General features: G+C 41.0%; 1 protein-coding gene across 1 annotated transcript in view; it reads right to left on the bottom strand.

The window, feature by feature from the left end:
• Positions 1–1,477: 1,477 nt before the first annotated feature.
• The window catches only part of DNER (delta/notch like EGF repeat containing), an 83,702-nt gene continuing 65,417 nt past the window's right edge, over positions 1,478–19,762 (bottom strand). The window contains exons 8-13 of the mRNA XM_054386120.1: positions 16,780–17,004; positions 13,982–14,104; positions 12,524–12,637; positions 11,048–11,179; positions 5,633–5,879; positions 1,478–1,589 (exon numbers count right to left, since the gene is read on the bottom strand). Coding sequence (XP_054242095.1) covers positions 1,478–1,589; positions 5,633–5,879; positions 11,048–11,179; positions 12,524–12,637; positions 13,982–14,104; positions 16,780–17,004 — 953 coding nt within the window. The remainder of the gene's footprint in view (positions 1,590–5,632; positions 5,880–11,047; positions 11,180–12,523; positions 12,638–13,981; positions 14,105–16,779; positions 17,005–19,762) is intronic.

Below are 19,762 nucleotides of genomic sequence, written 5' to 3'. Positions count from 1 at the left end.
AAAGGATCATCTGAGCGGTGCTTCTCCTTAACAGTTACTGATTCCATTAAAATAGATTTTCATTTGCTTTCCTTACAATTTTCGGATTTTGCCCATATCTGCTGGGTTGGTTTGGTTGGTTGGTTGGTTTCTGGTGCTCCACTAGAATGTAACCTCATAATAAACATTATAATATTTTATCAACTCTAACAGTCTCATTTGCAATAATTTGTCTAACTCTTGTCAGCACTAATTGTGCAAGATGTGGCAAACAATTCAATTGCTATGACTGTAACTAGAAGCCATCGTAATAATGAAATTCAAACCTAGAAGTAACAGCCAGATGGACTCTGCTCACCTAAACAAGACAGCAAAACCTGTGGCAGCTTTTTCATTATTACAGTTCCTAATTAGATTTGTCTTCAGTGGCTGATCTGAGGTGTGAAGATGTCAGTGGCTGCAAGTAAAGGGAAGGACTGCCTGAGACAAAGCACTGCACTTTCAACAAGAGTAAGAAAAGCAAAGAAACAGCTGCAATCTTCACTTGATAACATTTATTCAATATTTTCTTAAATAAGCAAGAATTTGATGAAGCCTGTGAGCAATCAAATACAGCCACAACCCCCCAATACTGATCCTAAATAAGAAGCACTATGAGAAACACACAATAGGTCATGGAACGATACTGTACGTCAACAACCTTTAGGAAACAAACAACTCAAACCATATGCTTAGTTTACTCACAATATAAAAAACTTTAAAGAAAAATATAGATTCAGTCCAATTGTGGGATATAATCCCATGAGCACTGAAGTCAATAGAAGTTCCTCCATTGGTTTCAGTGTTGAAAGGATCATGGCCTTACATTGCCTCAAGAGGCACTTTAATTATTTTACAAGGCCTAGTCTGAATACCTTTACAAAAATGTCAAACATGAACTCAGGAGTATGTTTCAGCAAGTTTCAGGAAATAATGGAGAAACAGGTTATCTATCCATGCATGGAATAAGGCAAAAGCTAATTCATTCAGATTAGGAGTAATAATTTTTACTAGTTTCGTTTTCACAACACAAACATTTTAGACTTTTTTTTAATTAATGGATATATTATATATCATATTATGCTTCACATTTTTCCTACCTCTACTGAGAAAGCTGGCACTGACATGTCATAAAGAACTCCTCATTAAGTATCATTTTCTGTTCTGAAACAACCACAAGAAACTCTTCTGGGTTTAATAATAGTGTCTACCAAGAGAAAAGCACACACTATCATAAGCTTATAGTTTTTAGAGCTCAAGGTACATTAAAATGTAGTTAATGAAGTTCACAAATTCTGTTTCAAAATATTTTTCCAAACTAAAAGCTGCAGAAAATTGGTTCTTAAATAGTCTAAAGCATCTAATGGTTTAAATTACTTATGCTTTCTTCTTAAAAATATTTAAATCAGGTTAGTAGCCCATCCTTTTGAAAAATAATCCAAAAAAAGATAACACTAGATTACAAATCTTTCGTCTTGATCAGTGTAACCAGAGGTTTGTCATCTGGACTGTAATCTTCATAGGCAATGGGGGTTGCATCATACATTGCAGGCCGGGATTTCTTGCCAAACCTGGAAGCAAAAAAAGCCTTTGGTGACAAAACAGCATGAAAGAGTTCACGGCAACAACTCACTGAGGTACAGCACGCAGTAGAAACAAACCCAGAGAGTCTAGGTAAATTGTATTGCAACCTGCCAGAAGTACAGAACCATGTATCAAAAAAACCCCATCACATCTTGCAAATGAGAAGCAGATCCCATATCAAAGACAACAGAAATTCCACTGTGGAATTCAGCAGGGTCAGGACATAGGGAGACTGCAGAAGGTGAGAAGTGAAACTGATAACATTTCAGCCAGGCCAGAATTTTATTTCAGAGCATGCTCTAGCAACCAATATTAAGGTCAGATCACATACATTCACAAAAGTAAATAATAGACAACTGTGTAATATTTGCATCTGGAAATGCAATAGTTGTGGACCGAATTGAGTTATAAGGATGACCATGAGTCAACAATGTACCCTTGCAGCCAAGAAGGCCCATGGGGCACATCAAGAAGAGTGTGGCAACCAGGTCTAGGGAAATTGTCCTCCCTCTCTACACTGTCCTGGTGAGGCCACATGTGGAATACTGTGTCCAGTTCTGGGCTCCCCAGTTCAAAAAGGACAGGGACTTGCTGGAGAGGATACAGTAAAGGGCCACAGAATGATGAGGGGACTGGAACATCTCCCTTACGAGAAGACTGAGAGAATTGGGGCTTTTTAGTCTGGACAAGAGAAGACTGAGGGGGCATCTCTTAAATGCTTATAAATACTTCCAGGATGGGTGTCAGGAGGATGGGACCAGTCTTTTTTCAGTGGTGCCCTGTGACAGGACAAAGGGTAACAGGCACAAACACGAATGTAGGAAGTTCCGTCTAAACATGAGGAGGAACTTCTTTAATTTAAGGGTGACAGAACAATGGAACAGGCTGCCCAGAGAGGTTGTAGAGTCTGCTCTAGAGACATTCAAAACCCTCCTGGATGTGTCCCTATGTGACCTTCTCTAGGTGATCCTGCTTTGGCAGGAGTTTGGACTCGATCGATGATCTATGGAGGTCACTTCCAACCCCTAACATCCTGTGATAAGCTATAGACAAAATATTTAGAAGATGAAGTCTCTGCTCACTTGACATCCACTAGGGAAGCACATTCAAATTATCAACGAGCTGTGCACTATTTGAAACACTGGCAAAATGCAACTGCAGTTAGGATAGTGCAATACCACATGAGCACACTCACTTAGCAAAGGTTCACAAGCAACAGGATCGCATCAGCTGCCTGGGCTGGCATCAGCTGGCAGCATCCTCCTGGGCAGTCATGGCTGTTCTGAACCAGGCTGCATCTGCCTGTACAGAGAGCCACTATAGCTGAGGCATCAGAGCCCCAGGGCTGACACACCCAGAACTCTATTAGATGCCTTTTACACTGCATGGACAGTCTACCACCCTTCTTATAATTTATTAAGACACAAATGTGGTGCTTAAAGTGCAATGTGAAAGTGGGAAAATCACTAACGTGTTCTGACAGCAAGTAGAAGAGCTTTAAATAATAAAAAAGATCACAGGAAAATGAGGCCAAAAAGGGTCAGGTCTACTACCTTCCTTACGGACCTGATGCAGAGAAAATATTAACACAGAAAAGCGATCCACACTAAGGATTCTTTTTTATCCCCTTCTTTTATACCACATTACATCAATCTGTTCTAGTTGGAGATGTCCAGGACAATTGGAGATGATCTTTGAGGGTCCCTCCTAAACTTATGTGATTCTGTGTACATCAGTTTGTGTATACTGAAAGGTGACATTTAGAAAATTTAGATTTTGAGGATGATATTCAGGCCAAAGATTTTTATGCAACTTCCTGACTATTCCTCTTTAATTTTCATCTGTTTTCAGTAATCTAGAATTGCTGACAAAATTAAAATAATTATTATCATAGAATCATAGAATTGTTTTGGTTGGTAAAAACCTCCAACATCATCAAATCTAACCCTCAGCCCAAGAGCATCATGACCATTAAACCATGGCCTGAAGTTCCCTGTCCACATATTTCTTGATCTGTGGTAGAATTATTTTTCTTTTCAAAGTACTTCAGCTGTCAGCAAGGCCAAATATCAAGGATTGCCCTGACCTAGATGCAGGACCTTGCACTTTGCCTTATTGAACCTCATGAGATTATCCTAAACCCACCTCTCCAGCCAGTCCAAGTCCCTCTGGAGGGCATATAACTTATTAGGAGAGATGTGAGATACAGAAGAAGCAGTACTAGCTAGGAAGCAAAATGGCACAGAGGGTCTTCAGACACTAATGTAATGGAAAATTAACCAAAAAAAAAAAAAAGAGAGAAAAAGAGCAAGAAGGTTTCGTTTTGAGATGTTTGAAAAGAAATGCCAGAAGTAAAATGCAAGAGGTGATATCAATACAGGCTGGGGATGATGATTGAGAGCAGCCCTACAAAAAAAGGACTTGGGGGTACTGGTAGATGAGAAGCTGGACAGGAGCCAGCAACATGCACTTGCAACCCAGATGGCAAATCACATCCTGGGCTGCATCTAAAGAAGTGTGGGCAGCAGATCAAGAGAGACGATTCTGCCACTCTGCTCTGGTGAGACCTCACCTGGAGTGCTGTGTCCAGCTCTGTGCCTCCAACACAAGATGGAGATAGACCCCACTGGTCCAGAAGAGGGCCACAAAGATGATCAGAGGGCTGAAACACCTCTCCTACAAGGACAGGCTGAAAGAGTTAGGGCTGTTCAGCCTGGAGAAGAGAAGGTTCCAAGAAGACCTTATCAGTGCATTTCAATATCTGAAGGAGACCTACAGGAAGGCTGGGGAGGGGCTGTTAAGAGAAGCTTGTAGTGATGGGACGAGGGGCAATGGTTTCAGAATGGAGCAGGGTAGATTTAGGCTGGACATTAGCAGGAAGTTCTTTACAATGAGAGTGGTGAAATACTGGAACAGGTTGCCCAGGTGGAGGCCCCATTCCTGGAGACATTCAATGTCAAATTTGATTGTGCCCTGAGCAACCTAATCTAGTTGGAGATGTCCCTGCTGACTGCAGGAGGGTTAGACAAGAGGACCTTTGAGGGTCCCTTCCAACTGAATGCATTCTGTGATTCTGTGATTACTCAGTTCTTTTGGTACAGATTAAAGCTCAAGCTGGAGAACTACTTCCACCTTTGCCAACCAAAGAAAGACTATCTGGAGCCTGCCCCAGAGAGATGGTAAAGAAGCTGACATGATCCAGTAGAAGATAATGGAAGAATGAAGTAGTTTACTCCAGGGTTTGTCTGGTTTCAGTATTTTTTTAAAAAAGGGGGGCCAGTGGAGGAGGCCACAACACCTGACATATGTCATTAAAGGGAACAATGATAAATTATTCTTCATGGCATCCTGAAGAACAGCCTAATTCAACGCAAAGAAAGCCCTTTCTAACTCTATTCAACTCCTTTGGAGGTTTTTCAGCAATTGTTGGCAGGGAGCTAGGCATAACTGGTGCTATATCAGTGTAAGCCTTGAGCTCCCTTCCAGCTCTTGAGTTCCTTCCAGTCCTACTTTTGTGTTATTCTGATAACCAATGCCCTGAATTGAAAATGCTCCATTAAATTTAAAGTAAAAAAAATTTACTTTCTCTAGGAAAACAAATAGGAAAGATCCTACTTTTGAGGAAAACAGGAGCACATAAATGAAGGATTTCAAGAAAGCATCACAAAATCATGTGGTAAATTAGTCACAAAACCAACATGCCTTTCCTATCTAAGCAAATTACTTGTGTGTATCAGTTAAAGAGCATTTACATCCCAAACAGAAGATCTTACAGGCTAAGAACTCTGCATCTGTTACACCAAATAAATTCAGAACAACTCCCTCTCTTTTCAAGGAGCTGTGCTGGGTTACTGTGCCTCAGATGAGAACAGAATAGGGATCAAAAAACCAGAGCAAGGAGCAATGCCAGTGATTCTGTCTTTCCAGTGAAGCAGCCCATTCTCTGCCAGCAGCAGTTAGATGTAGTACTCATGGACTGCAATTACATTTCGTAACAGATTTCTCTTCAATTACCCTCCCCAGAACAAACCTGGCATGTCGGATAGAAGCAATTGCACTACTGAATTCACTGTCAATGCTTCTGCAGTTGTAGAATTCCTCATAAGCTGGCCTGGAAGAGCCTTGATATTCAATCCGGCTGATGCGACATATTCCCACGATCAGGATGATCAGCATGAGGACAAACGCGACGCAGAGAGCCCCAATGATGATGTAGAGGGAGTGACGAGGCATATTTGTTAGACTCTCTGCCATACGCCCGGACTTCCACTGCAGATCTGCAATGAGATACAGAAGGTTATTGACAATTAGCAATTTATATCCCTCCTGCTGAATAAAATTCTTTTAAGAGCATAGAATCATAGAATTGTTTAGGTTGGAAAAGCCCTCCAAGATCATTGTGTCCAACCTTCAGTCTACCACCACCACAGCCATTAAACCATGTCCCAAAGTGCCATGTCCAGACATTTCTTGAACACTTCCAGGGATGGTGACACCATCACCTGCCTGGGCAGCCTGTTTCAACACCTGACCACTCTTGCAGGAAAAAGGTTTTGCCTAACATCCAACCTAAACCTCCCCTGGCACAATTTCAGGCCATTTCCTCTCATTCTGTCACCTGATACTATGAAGAAGAGACTGACCTCCACCTCACGCCAACCTCCTTTCAGGGAGAGATGAGAGCAATGAGGTCTCTTCTCAGCCTCCTCTTCTCCAGACTAAACAATCCCAGCCCACTCAGCTGCTCCTAACTTGACCTGTTCTCCATAACTCTCACCAGCTTTGTTGCCCTTCTCTGGACACACACCAGCACTTCCATGTCCTTTTCGGAGTGAATGGCCCAAAACTGACCCCAGCATTTGAGATGCTGCCTCACCAGTGCTGGGCACAGGGGCATGATCACTTCCCTACTCCTGCTGGCCACTCACCTCAAATTCTGTAGAGACTTTTGAAACTGAGGGATAAATAATCTGAGCCTCCCCAGGCTCTGTTATGGGTATATCAGTATGCCTAGCATGTAACAAATCTGAATAACTCTATTTGGATCCCTCACTCATCTCTTTTGTTGATTCTTACGATCATATAGAACCACTTACCTAGTTTGATCTCCCATATAAGCCACGTCATAGAAAATAATCTAATTATTAGTCTTGCATTACATTATACTATAGGCTCTCTAAAGGCTGGCAGGTTTTATGTAGAAGCTTCTAGTAATCCACCAACTCTGTGCAGTTTGTTCTAATAGTTAGTGAAACCTTCCACTAAAATGTGTGATTTAACATGTATTAAACATGCTTGGTTTTTAATTTGAAACATAGACTTCTGTTATGCCTATTTCCTCCAGACTGCAGAGCCTTCAAAACCAGCATTTCAGGGACAAAATGGCATCTCATAAGGTGCTAACAGCACTGAGCCTAGTAGAGTCTTCTCTCAAGCATAATTTTCCTGAGAGATCTCAGAGCACACCTTAAAGTAAAGCCTATCTGAAAGATACTTCTTGTATTTATGTATTACAGATCTTCAGAAATATCCTTGATGCCCAAGCTATTGTCTATCGATCATAAAGAGATTGTCCATCAATTGTCTGGGTCCTCAGATCTGTTCTTCTCTAGCATGGGTCAGAATATTTCTAATTAACCTGTACTTCCCTCTAAGGTTCATTTTTGGCAGTCTTTTCAGTCTACAGGTTTATAAATTATTTCAAGGAACATAATATGAATCATTCTGACTACAGAAACTTGACACACTGCAGAAGTTATTTCTAGCAAGGGACTGTTCCTTTTTTCAATAGACTTCTGCTTTGCACTGGTTTAGAAACTCCCTCTACATAATCACAGTCTGGGAACAGGGCTGCCAAGCATATGCTTTGGGCATGTTAAGATATCCTCAGGAGTCACATCCCAAGGAGGTTCATGATGGCAGATAACTGAGCACGTGAGCTGAAATCACAAGCTCCGTGGAATCTATGGATATAATCACCATCTATGGTAGAGATACAGGAGAATGCATAAGTACAGAGAAAAGAGAAGACAAAGGAAAAAGGGAGGAAAGGGAAAAAGGGAGGAAAGGGAAAAAGGGAGGAAAAGGAAAAAGGGAGGAAAAGGAAAAAGGGAGGAAAAGGAAAAAGGGAAAGGGAAAGGGAAAGGGAAAGGGAAAGGGAAAGGGAAAGGGAAAGGGAAAGGGAAAGGGAAAGGGAAAGGGAAAGGGAAAGGGAAAGGGAAAGGGAAAGGGAAAGGGAAAGGGAAAGGGAAAGGGAAAATCAATTTTAGAGGAAGGCAGGGAGAAAGCCTGAAGCTGTAACATCTGGGATTCTGCTGAATGAAGACATGGTTGCTCTTTGTTTACAATAGTAAAGGTTGTCCCAGAGCACCTCTGAGCTTGTGCTTGCTTAGACTTTTTGTCTACAAATGTGGGCTGAGTTTTCAGGACTGACTGCTTGTTTGTGTAATTTTCTTTAGAGTTCAGAAAAATTTTGGTCAGCCTGAATCATTCAGTGATGTTTCTGAAGTGCTGCTACTGCAATTTGATCAGCTGGGATGTAAGGATACAGCTGTGCTGTGTGTAGTTTGGGATGGATTTCTATTTGTGTCTTTCAGAACATTTGTCACACACATGGTTCCATCAGGTTGTCAGAGTAGGCCAAATTCAGATCTAATGTGCCCAGCTCTATGGCAAGACTGTTCTGGTTTAGATTCATGTCATCCATATCTTGGATGACAAAGATGAGAAAAAATTCTTCCTTTCTTCCTCATCAGATAAAATATGTTGTTGTGGATGTACCACAGGATCTTTGGCACCTGGAGGAAACACAGGTGAGGTTGGTGCTGCCACTGGAGTGGGAAAGAGGAAACCTTGGAACAGGCTGCCCAGGGAGGTGGTTGAGTCACCATCTCTGGAGGTGTTTAAAAGCTGTGTAGATGTGGCACTTAGGGATATGAGTCAGTGGTGGACTTGGTAGAGTTAATGGTTGGACTCAACAATCTTGAAGGTCTTCTCCAAGCCAAATGATTTGATGATTCTATGAAGATAACAGCTTACATTCCAAAGATTAGGAAAAAATATATGGCAGCTCAAAATCACAGTATTCTCATTTTTCATAGTAATCTTCATTATTTTTTTAATAATTAGAATTCACTGTACACCACACAACCTGTACTAGAAATTCCATGTAGTGTTAGTTTTCAAGTAACCACATGGTTTGCCTTCTCTTGGTAACTACATTAATAATTACAGAAGAGACAAAGGTAATGATATTAACAAATAACCAGCAGCCATTAGAAAATTCATAGGAGACATTTTGTAACTATTTTTACAGGGAATGCTCTACTAAATGCAAATGCATTTAATTTTGGAAGGAAAAACATCCTCTCAGTAAGTAAGACCAATTTAATCCTATTTAATTGGAATTGCTAACACTGGTAAAGACCATAAGATGATACAGTAAATATGACAGTTCATCTTGCCTAGCTTGTTGTCTATAAAGAGCTTGGAAAATTAAAGGATATGATTTGACAAGAAGATAAACCTGAAATCCTATTAGGGTAGTCAGTCCAAGCAGATAAAACAGATGGTGACAAAATCAGGAACTGCTACTAGTAATCAGAGACTTGTTCTGCAATGACCTCCTGCATGGCTAGTAACAATCACAAAAGATGAAATCATAGAATGCTAGGGGTTCGAAGGGACCTCCAGAGATCATTGAGTCCAACCCTCCCTGCCAAAGCAGAATCACCTAGGGTAGGCCACACAGGAACACATCCAGACACGTCTTGAAAGTCTCCAGAGGAGACTCCACAACCTATCTGGGCAGCCTGTTCCAGGGCTCTGTTGCCCTTACAGTAAAAAAGTTTTTCCTCATGTTAATGTGGAACTGCCTGTATTCCAGTTTGTATCCATTGCCTCTTGTCCTGTCACAGGACACCACTGAAAAGAGACTGGCCCCTTCTTGACACCCACCCTTCAGATATTTAGAAACATTAATAAGATCTCTTCTCAGTCTTCTCCAGACTAAACAGCCCCAGGTCTCTCAGCCTGTCCTCATCAGACAGATGTTTCTGTTGTGTCATCATCCTCATCGCCTCTATTGAACACTCTCTAGTATATCGCTGTCCCTCTTGAACCTGGGAGCTCAGAACTGGGCATAATACTCCAGATGTTGTCTCATCAGGGCAGAGTGGAGGGCGAAGAGAACTTCCCTTTACCTGGGAGCTATTTAGTCAAATAGGTTCTCCCTTTATTGAGAAGCCTGAAGCCTGGCTTCATCATGTCTTTCTCTAGCATTCAGATGGATAGTCCAACACAGAGGAAGTCTGTAGGCAATGTTTGACTTTAATTCCCAATGCGTTTATAACCATTATGTACAAATTTTTCTAGTTCTCATTCGTTTAAGACTAATCCAAACCAGAATTTTGTAGATTGCATTTTTTATACCTCTTTTTATTATTATTACTACTATTATTACTACATATATATACTCTAGTAGCTTCCCGATTTGTGGGATAAAAAACACCCCACACAGTAATTTCACCCTCTTCAATTGAGAACAACTGACATGAACAATACTATATGATTTATTCTCCAAATACTGAGATGGAGAGAAAAGGCCTAATATTTCTGGTGGAGAATCAGCCTTGAATTACTTCAGTGCCAGTTAAAACTCAGCTAGTTCCCTGTCTCCTGTCACATCAGTCAAAAGATAAAAGAACAAATCAATAGTGAATAGCTTAAAACAGCAACAACAAAGTGGTGCTGTTTCTTCCCATCATTTTAGCTTACACAGTTTGCAAGCATGCAATACAGGCAGAAAATCCAAGCTCTTGAGCAGCAAGTGAGGCCATTGCAGCTCAGCTGTAAACAGATGCTATGTGTACAGAGATACATGCTAGCCAGAGATGACCCAGTTGCTTGAAAGAACAAAGTTCCAACAGAGCTTTATCCACTCTCTTTCCTATACGCTATAAATGAGGTCGGAACGGAGTTAATATTGATCAACCACAGGTATAAGCTTATGCCTGCCTGTCATGCTTTAAGGGCATGTGTCCCTCACAGGAGGAAGCAGGAATAATTGCATAGCTGAACAGCAGAAAAGACTCCTTCCACCCTCTGCTCTGCTTCTCTCATTTTCCCATGTGCTTGTATGCACCTCACTATTTATCTGTGGTGCAAACAGCCAAACTCCTAGTGACAAGAGCATGACAGCCAAAGGAGGACTCCAGAATGAGCATCGCTAATTTCATATAGCACATCTGCAGGTTACAGACAGCATGCAAGCCCATGTTTCCCTTTGGCATCTATTCATTCCTTAACATAACAGAAATGTAATTGTTCACCACACTGAGGTATATCTCCAGGATGATCATTGATTTCTCCAAGAACTAAACCTCATTGGTCTGTCAGCCCCACTACTTATTAGCTAAGGCAGGCAGAATTACACTACAAAACTTACGAATTTCGCAGTTTGCACCGACCCATCCATGTGGACAATGGCAGATATAACCTCCAGGCTGATCTATGCAAGTTCCAGCATGGTGACATGGGTTGCTGTCACAGTCATTTACATCAGCTTCACATTCTTCACCTTATATTGGGATGGGGAAGGAGGAGAAACAACAAAAACCAAACTTGTATATAGCAGGTGCCTCATGTAGCAGGAAGATCATTAGTCTAGACACAAAACACCTTACAGCTCAATAGCATCTTTATTCTCAGAACATTCAAAAGTATTCTGTAAGTGATTGAAGAAATAAGAAAGGAATATTACCTCATTCAAATATGTGAAAACAAAGTCTAAAGGCTGACTTGGCTAACCTCAGCCAGATTGTGTGTGCCTCATTTCTTTAAATGTAAATTCCATCTCAAGAAAATGTGTCATAACAATTTATCACCTATATTCTGAAGTGCTCTACAACGATGTAAATAATCAGTGCCTCTGAGAAACAGTCACAATACAACAGAAAGCTAATTCTTTCCCCAAAAATGCCCTTTAATTAACACAGCAAAAAGCACAATTTGACCTACAAAACAACTATGAATCACTGAATCACAGAATTATAGAATGGTTTGCGTCGGAAGGGACCTTAAAGACGATCTAGTTCCAACTAGCCCTGATATGGGCAGGGACACCTTACACAGGTTGCTCAAGGCCCTGTCCAACCTGGCCTTGAACACCTCTGGAGTGGGGGACATCCACAAGCTCCCTGGGCAACCTGGTCCAGCGTCTCACGACCTTCACTGTAAAGAATTTCTTCCTAATCTCTAGTCTAAATCTCCCCTCTTCCATCTTAAAGCCCTTGCAGTGATAGGACGAGGTTTATTGATTGCTATCCCATTGGGCATTACCTTAAATGACTAACAGAGCATTGGGTGGTAAATTATCTTGACAGCAGATACTTGGATGATACCAATCATGTCGGTTTAAATGCAGGGCCGAGGATCAAATCAGTCACTCACCATTATGCCAAAAGTATAAATGGATTTTCTAACAAGCATTTTAGGGTTTTTAGCAATTTGTATATTAAGGTAACAGAGTAAGTTGTTTCTTCAGTTCACAGTAACTAAGGTCAGTGTTAAAACATGTAACAGCTTTGAAGCCTCCAATTAGTATATCCACTTACCTGAAAGTCTTCAAAATACTTTTTTTAAAGTGCAATCTACTCTCAAGCAGTAAGGTCATAACACATGTTAAACACACACTCTTTTTAGTAACAGGCTGCTTCTTTTTTCCTGAAAAAATTCATAAAGTTCAAAGCAGTTGCAAGCAGTATCAAGAATGTTTCATTCTCACTAGACTGATTCCAATTCAGTAAATTCCAAAATAGTTTCCTTGAAGAGACGGCCTTACTTGGTATTTCTCTTATTTTGGACACAGTGAATGCTGACAACCAGGTGTTCTGTGTAACATGTAAATATGTAAATCACTTGCCTGTATATCCAGGTGCACAAATACATGTTGCATTTAGGCCTTCACTGTCACAAGTGCCACCATTCTGACAGTTGATGTTAACACAAGGATCTTTATATAGCTCACAGTGTGTTCCTGGAAAGGTGAAATTGGTAATTGCTATTAACATGATCATAGAATCACAGAACTGTTTCAGTTGGAAGAGACCTCTAAGATCAAGTCCAACCTTCAACCTAACACCACCACTGCCATTAAATCCTGTCCCAGAGTGCCATGTCTGTGTGTTTCTTGAACACCTCCAAGTACAGCGACTCCTCCGCTTCCCTAGGTAACCTATTCCAATGCCTGGCCACTCTTTCAGCAAAGAAAGAGTGTACTTTTGCCTGGTACAAGGGAGAAGAGACCAACCCCCAACTCACTCCAGCCTCCTTTCAGGGAGTTGTAGGAAACAATGAAGTGAATGAAGCAAGCTCATTCATCAGGAAAAACTGCTTGCAGGACCAGGTCCCTGTGGCAGTTGCAACCACCTCCTCTCCCCCAGCTCAAGAAAAACCTCGACTAGAGGTAAGGCTTTTGAGGAGCTGATCTTTATCAGCTTTCTGTCTCTGGTGCCCTCAGTCTCGGGTTCTTTTCTTGGAGAAACCAGCCCTCTAACTAATTGAGCAATTGACCACAACCAAACTGACAGAGGTGTAAATGGAGTTCTGCTATGGAGTGCCATCTCCCGCTATTACTCCACAGAAGCATCCTTTGCAGCTTGAAACTTCTCCCCTTTAGAACAGAACCTAAGGAACCTCACACCACCCCCTGCCTTGGTGAGTATAGATACATATATATCCTGGGTATCCATGGGAAACTTTCCTTTTACGAGTGAGTTGTGTGCACATTTTGGTTCATCTCTCCAAATAGTTTAATTAGTTGAGAAACGTTTTTCCAACAACATCCAAATCTGTAATTTCATTGTGTTGGAAGGAGAGCATATTTAATTCTAATAAATCAGTAGCTGTAAGTCACCTGTTTTGTCTGTCTCCTTCACAACAGTCCCTCACTTTCTTCTAAAGCAAAATGTGCTGCACCCACAGTGCTCTCAGCTGTGTGTGCAGGTCAGATGAGAACAGAACACCAAGTCCTAACATTATGGCTAGTGCTCTTTAAACTGTCAGGAAAAGCTGAGGGTCATTTCCTCACTAAGCCTCTAAGATGATGAATTCTGTATTTATTGTTAAAGTGCACTGCAATCACCAGCATGAAATACCGACTTAGCCTCAAGCAGCTGTAGTGAGTGTTAGTCATCAGCACCAATAAGGACTGATATGCTTAACGAGGAAATGCTGGGGTAATGTTCCTTAAGACACAGTCATTCTATCTTTAAAAACAAAACAGGAAAAAAACCAACACTAGCAACACATAAAACTACATTCAGAATGTTCTCACAGCGTGATTTGAAACTGCATGCACAAAAAAAAGACCCCATCCTACCTTCGTATTCAGCAAGGCACACACACTCATATCTGTTGACCAGGTCTCTGCAGGTGGCCTTGTTCTGGCAGGGGGCAGAAAGGCATTCATTATACTCCTCTTCACAGTAAAGGCCGTGGTAACCTACATCACACAACGAGGAAACAGAGCAAGCTAGGAAACACTTCCCAGGAAAAATTGATAGCTAAGCAACTGTAGGCTATGGGCAGATGCTTGCTAATTGACATATACTGTGTAGAAAGATACATATTAAGATACTGATTTTAAGGTGAAAACTACCCAAAAAATCTTGGAAGTACCATGTCCTGAGAGAAGAACCAGTGACAAACCACAACGAGGCCATAAACACAAGGCTGGTGACCAGGGCCAGTGGAAACAACATGAATACATGCAAAAGCTCCTATAACCCTCTGCTAAACTGCATGAGCTAAAAAATGAACTGCAGAGGAAACATACTCCATGGTAGAGGGCAGGTATTAACATCTGTATGCCTGCTTTCAGTTTCAAACACCATATCCCTATGCCTTTAAGAAAGCCTAATGTAAAACTTTGCTGCAACATGAAGTTATTAAATTTCTAGACAGATTTCATCACTTTAGGGACTAGGTGAGGAGAAAAATATCCAAAACAAAGGGATAAATACTAAACTCTTAAATTCTCAGTTCTAAAAATGAATTTAGGAAAACAGCACCTAGCAATTTCAACTACCTACAATTAAAGAAGGTGTTTTGTCAGACCTGGAAGTAACTGATAGAATCATAGAACGGTTTGGGTTGGAAAGGACCTTAAAAGAACATCTAGTTCTAAACCCCACCACCATGGGCAGGGACACCTTCCAGCAGACCAGGCTGCTCAAGGCCCCTGGCTGGAGCACTTCTGGGGAGGGGGCATCCACAAGTTCCCTGGGCAACCTGGTTCAGTGTCTCACCACCCTCTGTGTAAAGAATTTCTTCCCAATTGTTTTCTTCCTAATTCTCAGCTGATATGAATTCTAGTTTCTGCTCTTAGTAAGACAGCATATGCCAGCTCTATTTAAATAGGATTAGGTCTGCTGCTCTTCGGCTCAACACCCAATCCTTTTCTGTAAGGATTTCTCTATGATGCAAATGAATAGCAAATCAATTAAACACTTCAAAAAGGAAGGCTGAAAATTCATAATGAAAGAATTATCATCTTCACATCCTGAAACATACAAAACAAACTACATGTTAGAAAATACTCTTCTGCATTGCACAGTGACATTATTCAGATGAAAAGTGCCCATGCCATTCACAGAAACAGATGAGCTGAGAACATTTTGAGGTCACTTAAACATCTAGAAGCAGAAAATTTTGGAACTGAGTTCCCAAAATTATCTCCACTACTCCCCTGGGCAGCGTGTTCCAGTGTCTGACCACTCTTGCAGGAAAGAAATTTTTCTTCTTCTCCAACCTAAACCTCCCCTGGCACAATTTCAGGCCACTTCCTCTCATTCTGTCACCTGATACTGGTGAGAAGAGACTGACCAACTATCCAATATCACTCCTTAGTTTATCTGTCACACACTGGGAATTTATTTTCCTCTTAAATTCTGCAGTTTTCAAGTTTATAGCTCTATAGCAACACACTTTGGGGGGAAAAAAACGGGGGTGAAGTGCCAAAATTAGTCAAATTAAAACAAAGATTATTGGCTCTTTAGGCTGCCAGCACACATAGGCCAGCTCATGTCAAATGCCTCATTCACCAGCACTCCCAAGGACTGCTCTCAATCCACTCTTCGCACAGCCTATATTTGTGCAGGGATTGCCCCAACCCAGGTGCAGGACCTCGTGCTTTGCCTTGTTGAATTTCATGAGGTTGGCTTGGGCCCACCTCTCAAGCCTGTCCAAGTCCCTCTGAATGGCATCCCTTCCCTGCAGTGTGTCAACTGGACCATGCAGCTTGGTGTCAAAAGCAAACTTGCTGAGGGTGCTCTTGATCCCACTGTCCATGTCACCAACAAAGATGTTAAACAGCACCAGTTCCACTACTGATCCCTGAGGGACTCCACTTGTCACAGGTCTCCACCTGGACATGGAGACATTAATCTCAACTCTTTGAGAGTGGCCATCCAGCCAATTCCTTATCCACTGAGTGGTCCATCCCTCAAATCTGCGTCCTTCCAATTTACAGACTGTTGTGCAGCACAGTGTTGAATGTGGGAGGATCTTGATTCTTCCAGTCCCTGACCTTGCCTTCTTCAGCCTGGGTGGTGTGGTTAGAGCCCTTACCACTGAAGATGGAGGCAAAAAAGCCATTGAGTACCTCAGCCTTCTCCACATCCTATGTGACCAGGTCTACTCTTTTCTTCCAGAGAGGGCCCACATTTTCCCTGTTCTTTTTTTGTCACTGACATAGAAATTTTTTCTGTTTACCCTTGATGTTCCTGGCCAGATTTAATTCTATTCTGGGCCTTAGCTTTCCTAACCTGATCCCTGGCTGCTTGGACAACTTCTTTGTATTCCTCCCAGGTCATCATTCCAATGACACTGCTACCTCACCTTAAAATGATTTCTCCTATAGACTATTATTTTGTAATGCAGCTGTAAGCATCAGGCAAGTCATGCAGATCTCTGTGGCTATTTTCAGTGCTCATTCTGCAGTTTTAGATTTTCTGTATGGAATGTGTAGATTCCTGTCATTATTCTAAACAGATAGAACATCTGTTCCATATGTTTAATACATTGAAATGAAACAATGGAAGTACTTTTAAACTTCAAATGGATCTAGATATAAAAACATTAGAAGATTTACACAGCATATAACTGCTTGGTACAAACCAGGGACACAGAGGCATCTGTAGCTGGTTCCAACACTGCGACAAATGCCATGTGCACAAGGATTGAGAGCACAGAAGTCAATCAGCTGAGCACATGTAGGTCCTGTAAACCCAGGACTACAACTGCAGGAGAAGGCATGCCTGTCTGCATAACAGGTTCCATTGTTCTGGCAGGGAGATGATGCACAAGGGTCTATTTTGTCCTCACAAGAGGCTCCTAAAAACCCTAAAAGAAAGAAATGGTTTTGATAAGCATTCTGCTGTGCATACTATTTTAATAACTGAAGCAAGTTAAAAGCAAGCCATTGATATATCATAGAATTATTAAGGTTGGAAAAAACTTCTAAGATCAAGTCCAACCTTCTAACCCACAGCTCCATGACCACTAAACCATGTCCTAAAGTGCCACACCTATTAATTTCTTGAACACCTCCAGGGATGGTGACTTCACCACCTTCTCAGGCAGCCTGTTCCAATGCCTGATCACTCTTGCAAGTAAATAAATTCTTCCTAATATCCAACCAAAACTTTCCCTGGCACAGATTGAGGCCATTACCTGTCAGTTACTTGGGAGAAGACACTGGCCAACACTAGCCTGACTCCAACCTCCTTTCAGGTAGCTGTAGAGAGCAATGAGGTCTCTGTTCAGCCTCTTCTCCTCCAGACTAAATCCCAGTTCCCTCAATCTCTCTTCACCAGACCTGTTCGACAGACCCTTCACCAGCTTCATTGCCCTTCTCTATACCCACTCCAGCACATCAGTGTCTTCTGTATACTGTGCTGCCCAAAGTGGACACAGTACTCTATCTATATTCCTATTTTTTAATTCTATGAAAATTACAGAAACTTCCTGTATATATTAAATCCTAATTTTACCCATTAACATGATGTGATAAAAGATGTTTCTGGTAGAATCATGCTATCATGATTAAGTCAGTGAATTGCCAAAATATTTGTCAAAACTGACAGTGCTTATACACTTTCTGATTTTTTCTGGCAAGAAAAGCAGAAGTAGAATAGCCTGGAAAAATAAGCAAAGCAAAAACTGACCCTTTTTCATTACTATGAAATGTGTATGTTCAGGACAATAACCACTAAAGCAGCACATGAGTTTACTTAAGCTTCAATAATTTAAAAGAATATCTTTTACAAGAACATACATCTCATTAGCAGGAGAGATCACAAAGAATCTCAGAATGGTTGGGGTTGGAAGAGACCTTAAAAAAGTAGTTAGTTCCATTCTCTCTGCCATAAAATAAACTACCTAGAGATTGAACTTTTTACACATTAGTCGAAAGTAACTGAGCAAGAGAACAGGCAAGACCCTTCTGTCCCCTCCATTTCACTATCCTATGGTTCAGATTGCTTCATGGGCTGTGTCAGGACCACCTGCACACATGGAAGAGAGAGAGCTTTCAAACAGATTCTGTGGAATCCTGTATTAGAGGGCTATCCTGTAGATGCATAACCATCTGCATAACCGTCAGAAACTGAAAAGAACAGAAATCATAAAATCAAGTATTTAATTACAGCGATGGTTTGCTGATACTAAAAAAGCCTGGACTGTCATTATAAAACTCTGGGCAGATTTAAAAGAATCTACAAGGACTTCTAACTGCTCTCAGGAGGAGAGCAGCCAATGAGTCCACTAACTCTGAACCGGATTAAAAAGGATCAAAGAGACCTGAGGTCACATGATGACACTAATGCTGCTTCACTACAACCTTTGCAGGAGGCTTCCCTACAGATGAGGCAGATGTCTGATGTTTCAAGTGACAAAGCACTTCAAGAACATACGAAGGTTTAAAATACACTAAAACATGTTGCCCTTGTGCTATCTTTGACTGCACTGTGAAATGTGTTTAGCTGATTCTGGAAATTTAAATCTTCTGTATGAGTTAGATATCTGAAAATACTCAAAGCATCAGTAGATACACATATGAATTGAAGGTCTATTATTTTAGCATTCTTGAATATACATTTAGGTCCTTAGCAATAAAACTGTTGAAAACAAATACTGCAAACAATTAATTTAAAAACCAAATTCAGAGGAGTACTGATTGAAAATAGAATCAAATGCTGGGGGAAAAAAAAATTAAAAATCTAGATTATTCATCTATGGATAAATATCCCCTGAACTGTTCTTCAGACAGCTAACATTTAGGCTGGATGTTAGGAAGCACTTCCCCATGGAAAGGAACACTGGAATGGAATGCCCAGGGAGATGGTAGAGTCACTGTCCCTGGAGGTGTTTAAGGAAAGATTAGATGTGGCACTTAGTGGTCTAGTCAGTGTGGTGATGTTAGGTCATAGGCTGGACTTGATGATCTCAGAGGTCTATTCCAGCCTCAATAATTCTGTGACTCTGTGAACCCAAACCTGCATCTAGGTCATTATTGGTGTAACAGGGACAGAAGTGAAATTTAAAAACCACTGGTAATTTGAAAGATCTGAATGCAAAATGTACCAGATGAATAATATAGGCGGTAAAAGGGAAGGGCAATATTAGAAAATATTTATACTGCTAAAAAGCACAATACAGCATGTGTGCTTAAACAGATCAGACCTTTTGGCTAGTTGTCAAGAAGAACAGAAGTATTAAATCAGGTGATATTCTTTATATAATGCTACAAACCTCCAGAGCAGTGACAGAAATTAGATCAGAAAACATTTTCAGATAGAAAAGCTCTGGATAGAAGCCAGATTTCTCACTGTGGTGGGATATTAATTACTTGGCTCCTAAAAACAGAAGAGACACCTACAAATCAAGGAAGTCAAATATTCTCTGAAGATACTGTACAACTACATTTTATACAGTCCATAGAACAAGCAGTTTGCTTGCAGAATTACACAAATGTGGTAGAAAAAAAGTCAGTGAATTACTGAGTCAGGATTATAAAACCTTTAAATTTGAAATACAGGGGTAAGTATTAAAAGAAAACACAGGCAATTTATGGTTTTTTCTCTTTAGTACAGGTGAAGCA

Source organism: Indicator indicator, chromosome 13 (assembly GCF_027791375.1).
Source record: "Indicator indicator isolate 239-I01 chromosome 13, UM_Iind_1.1, whole genome shotgun sequence".
Classification (NCBI taxonomy): domain Eukaryota; kingdom Metazoa; phylum Chordata; class Aves; order Piciformes; family Indicatoridae; genus Indicator; species Indicator indicator.
Note: the sequence above shows the minus strand (reverse complement) of the source record. Positions and strands in the feature narration are given on the sequence as shown.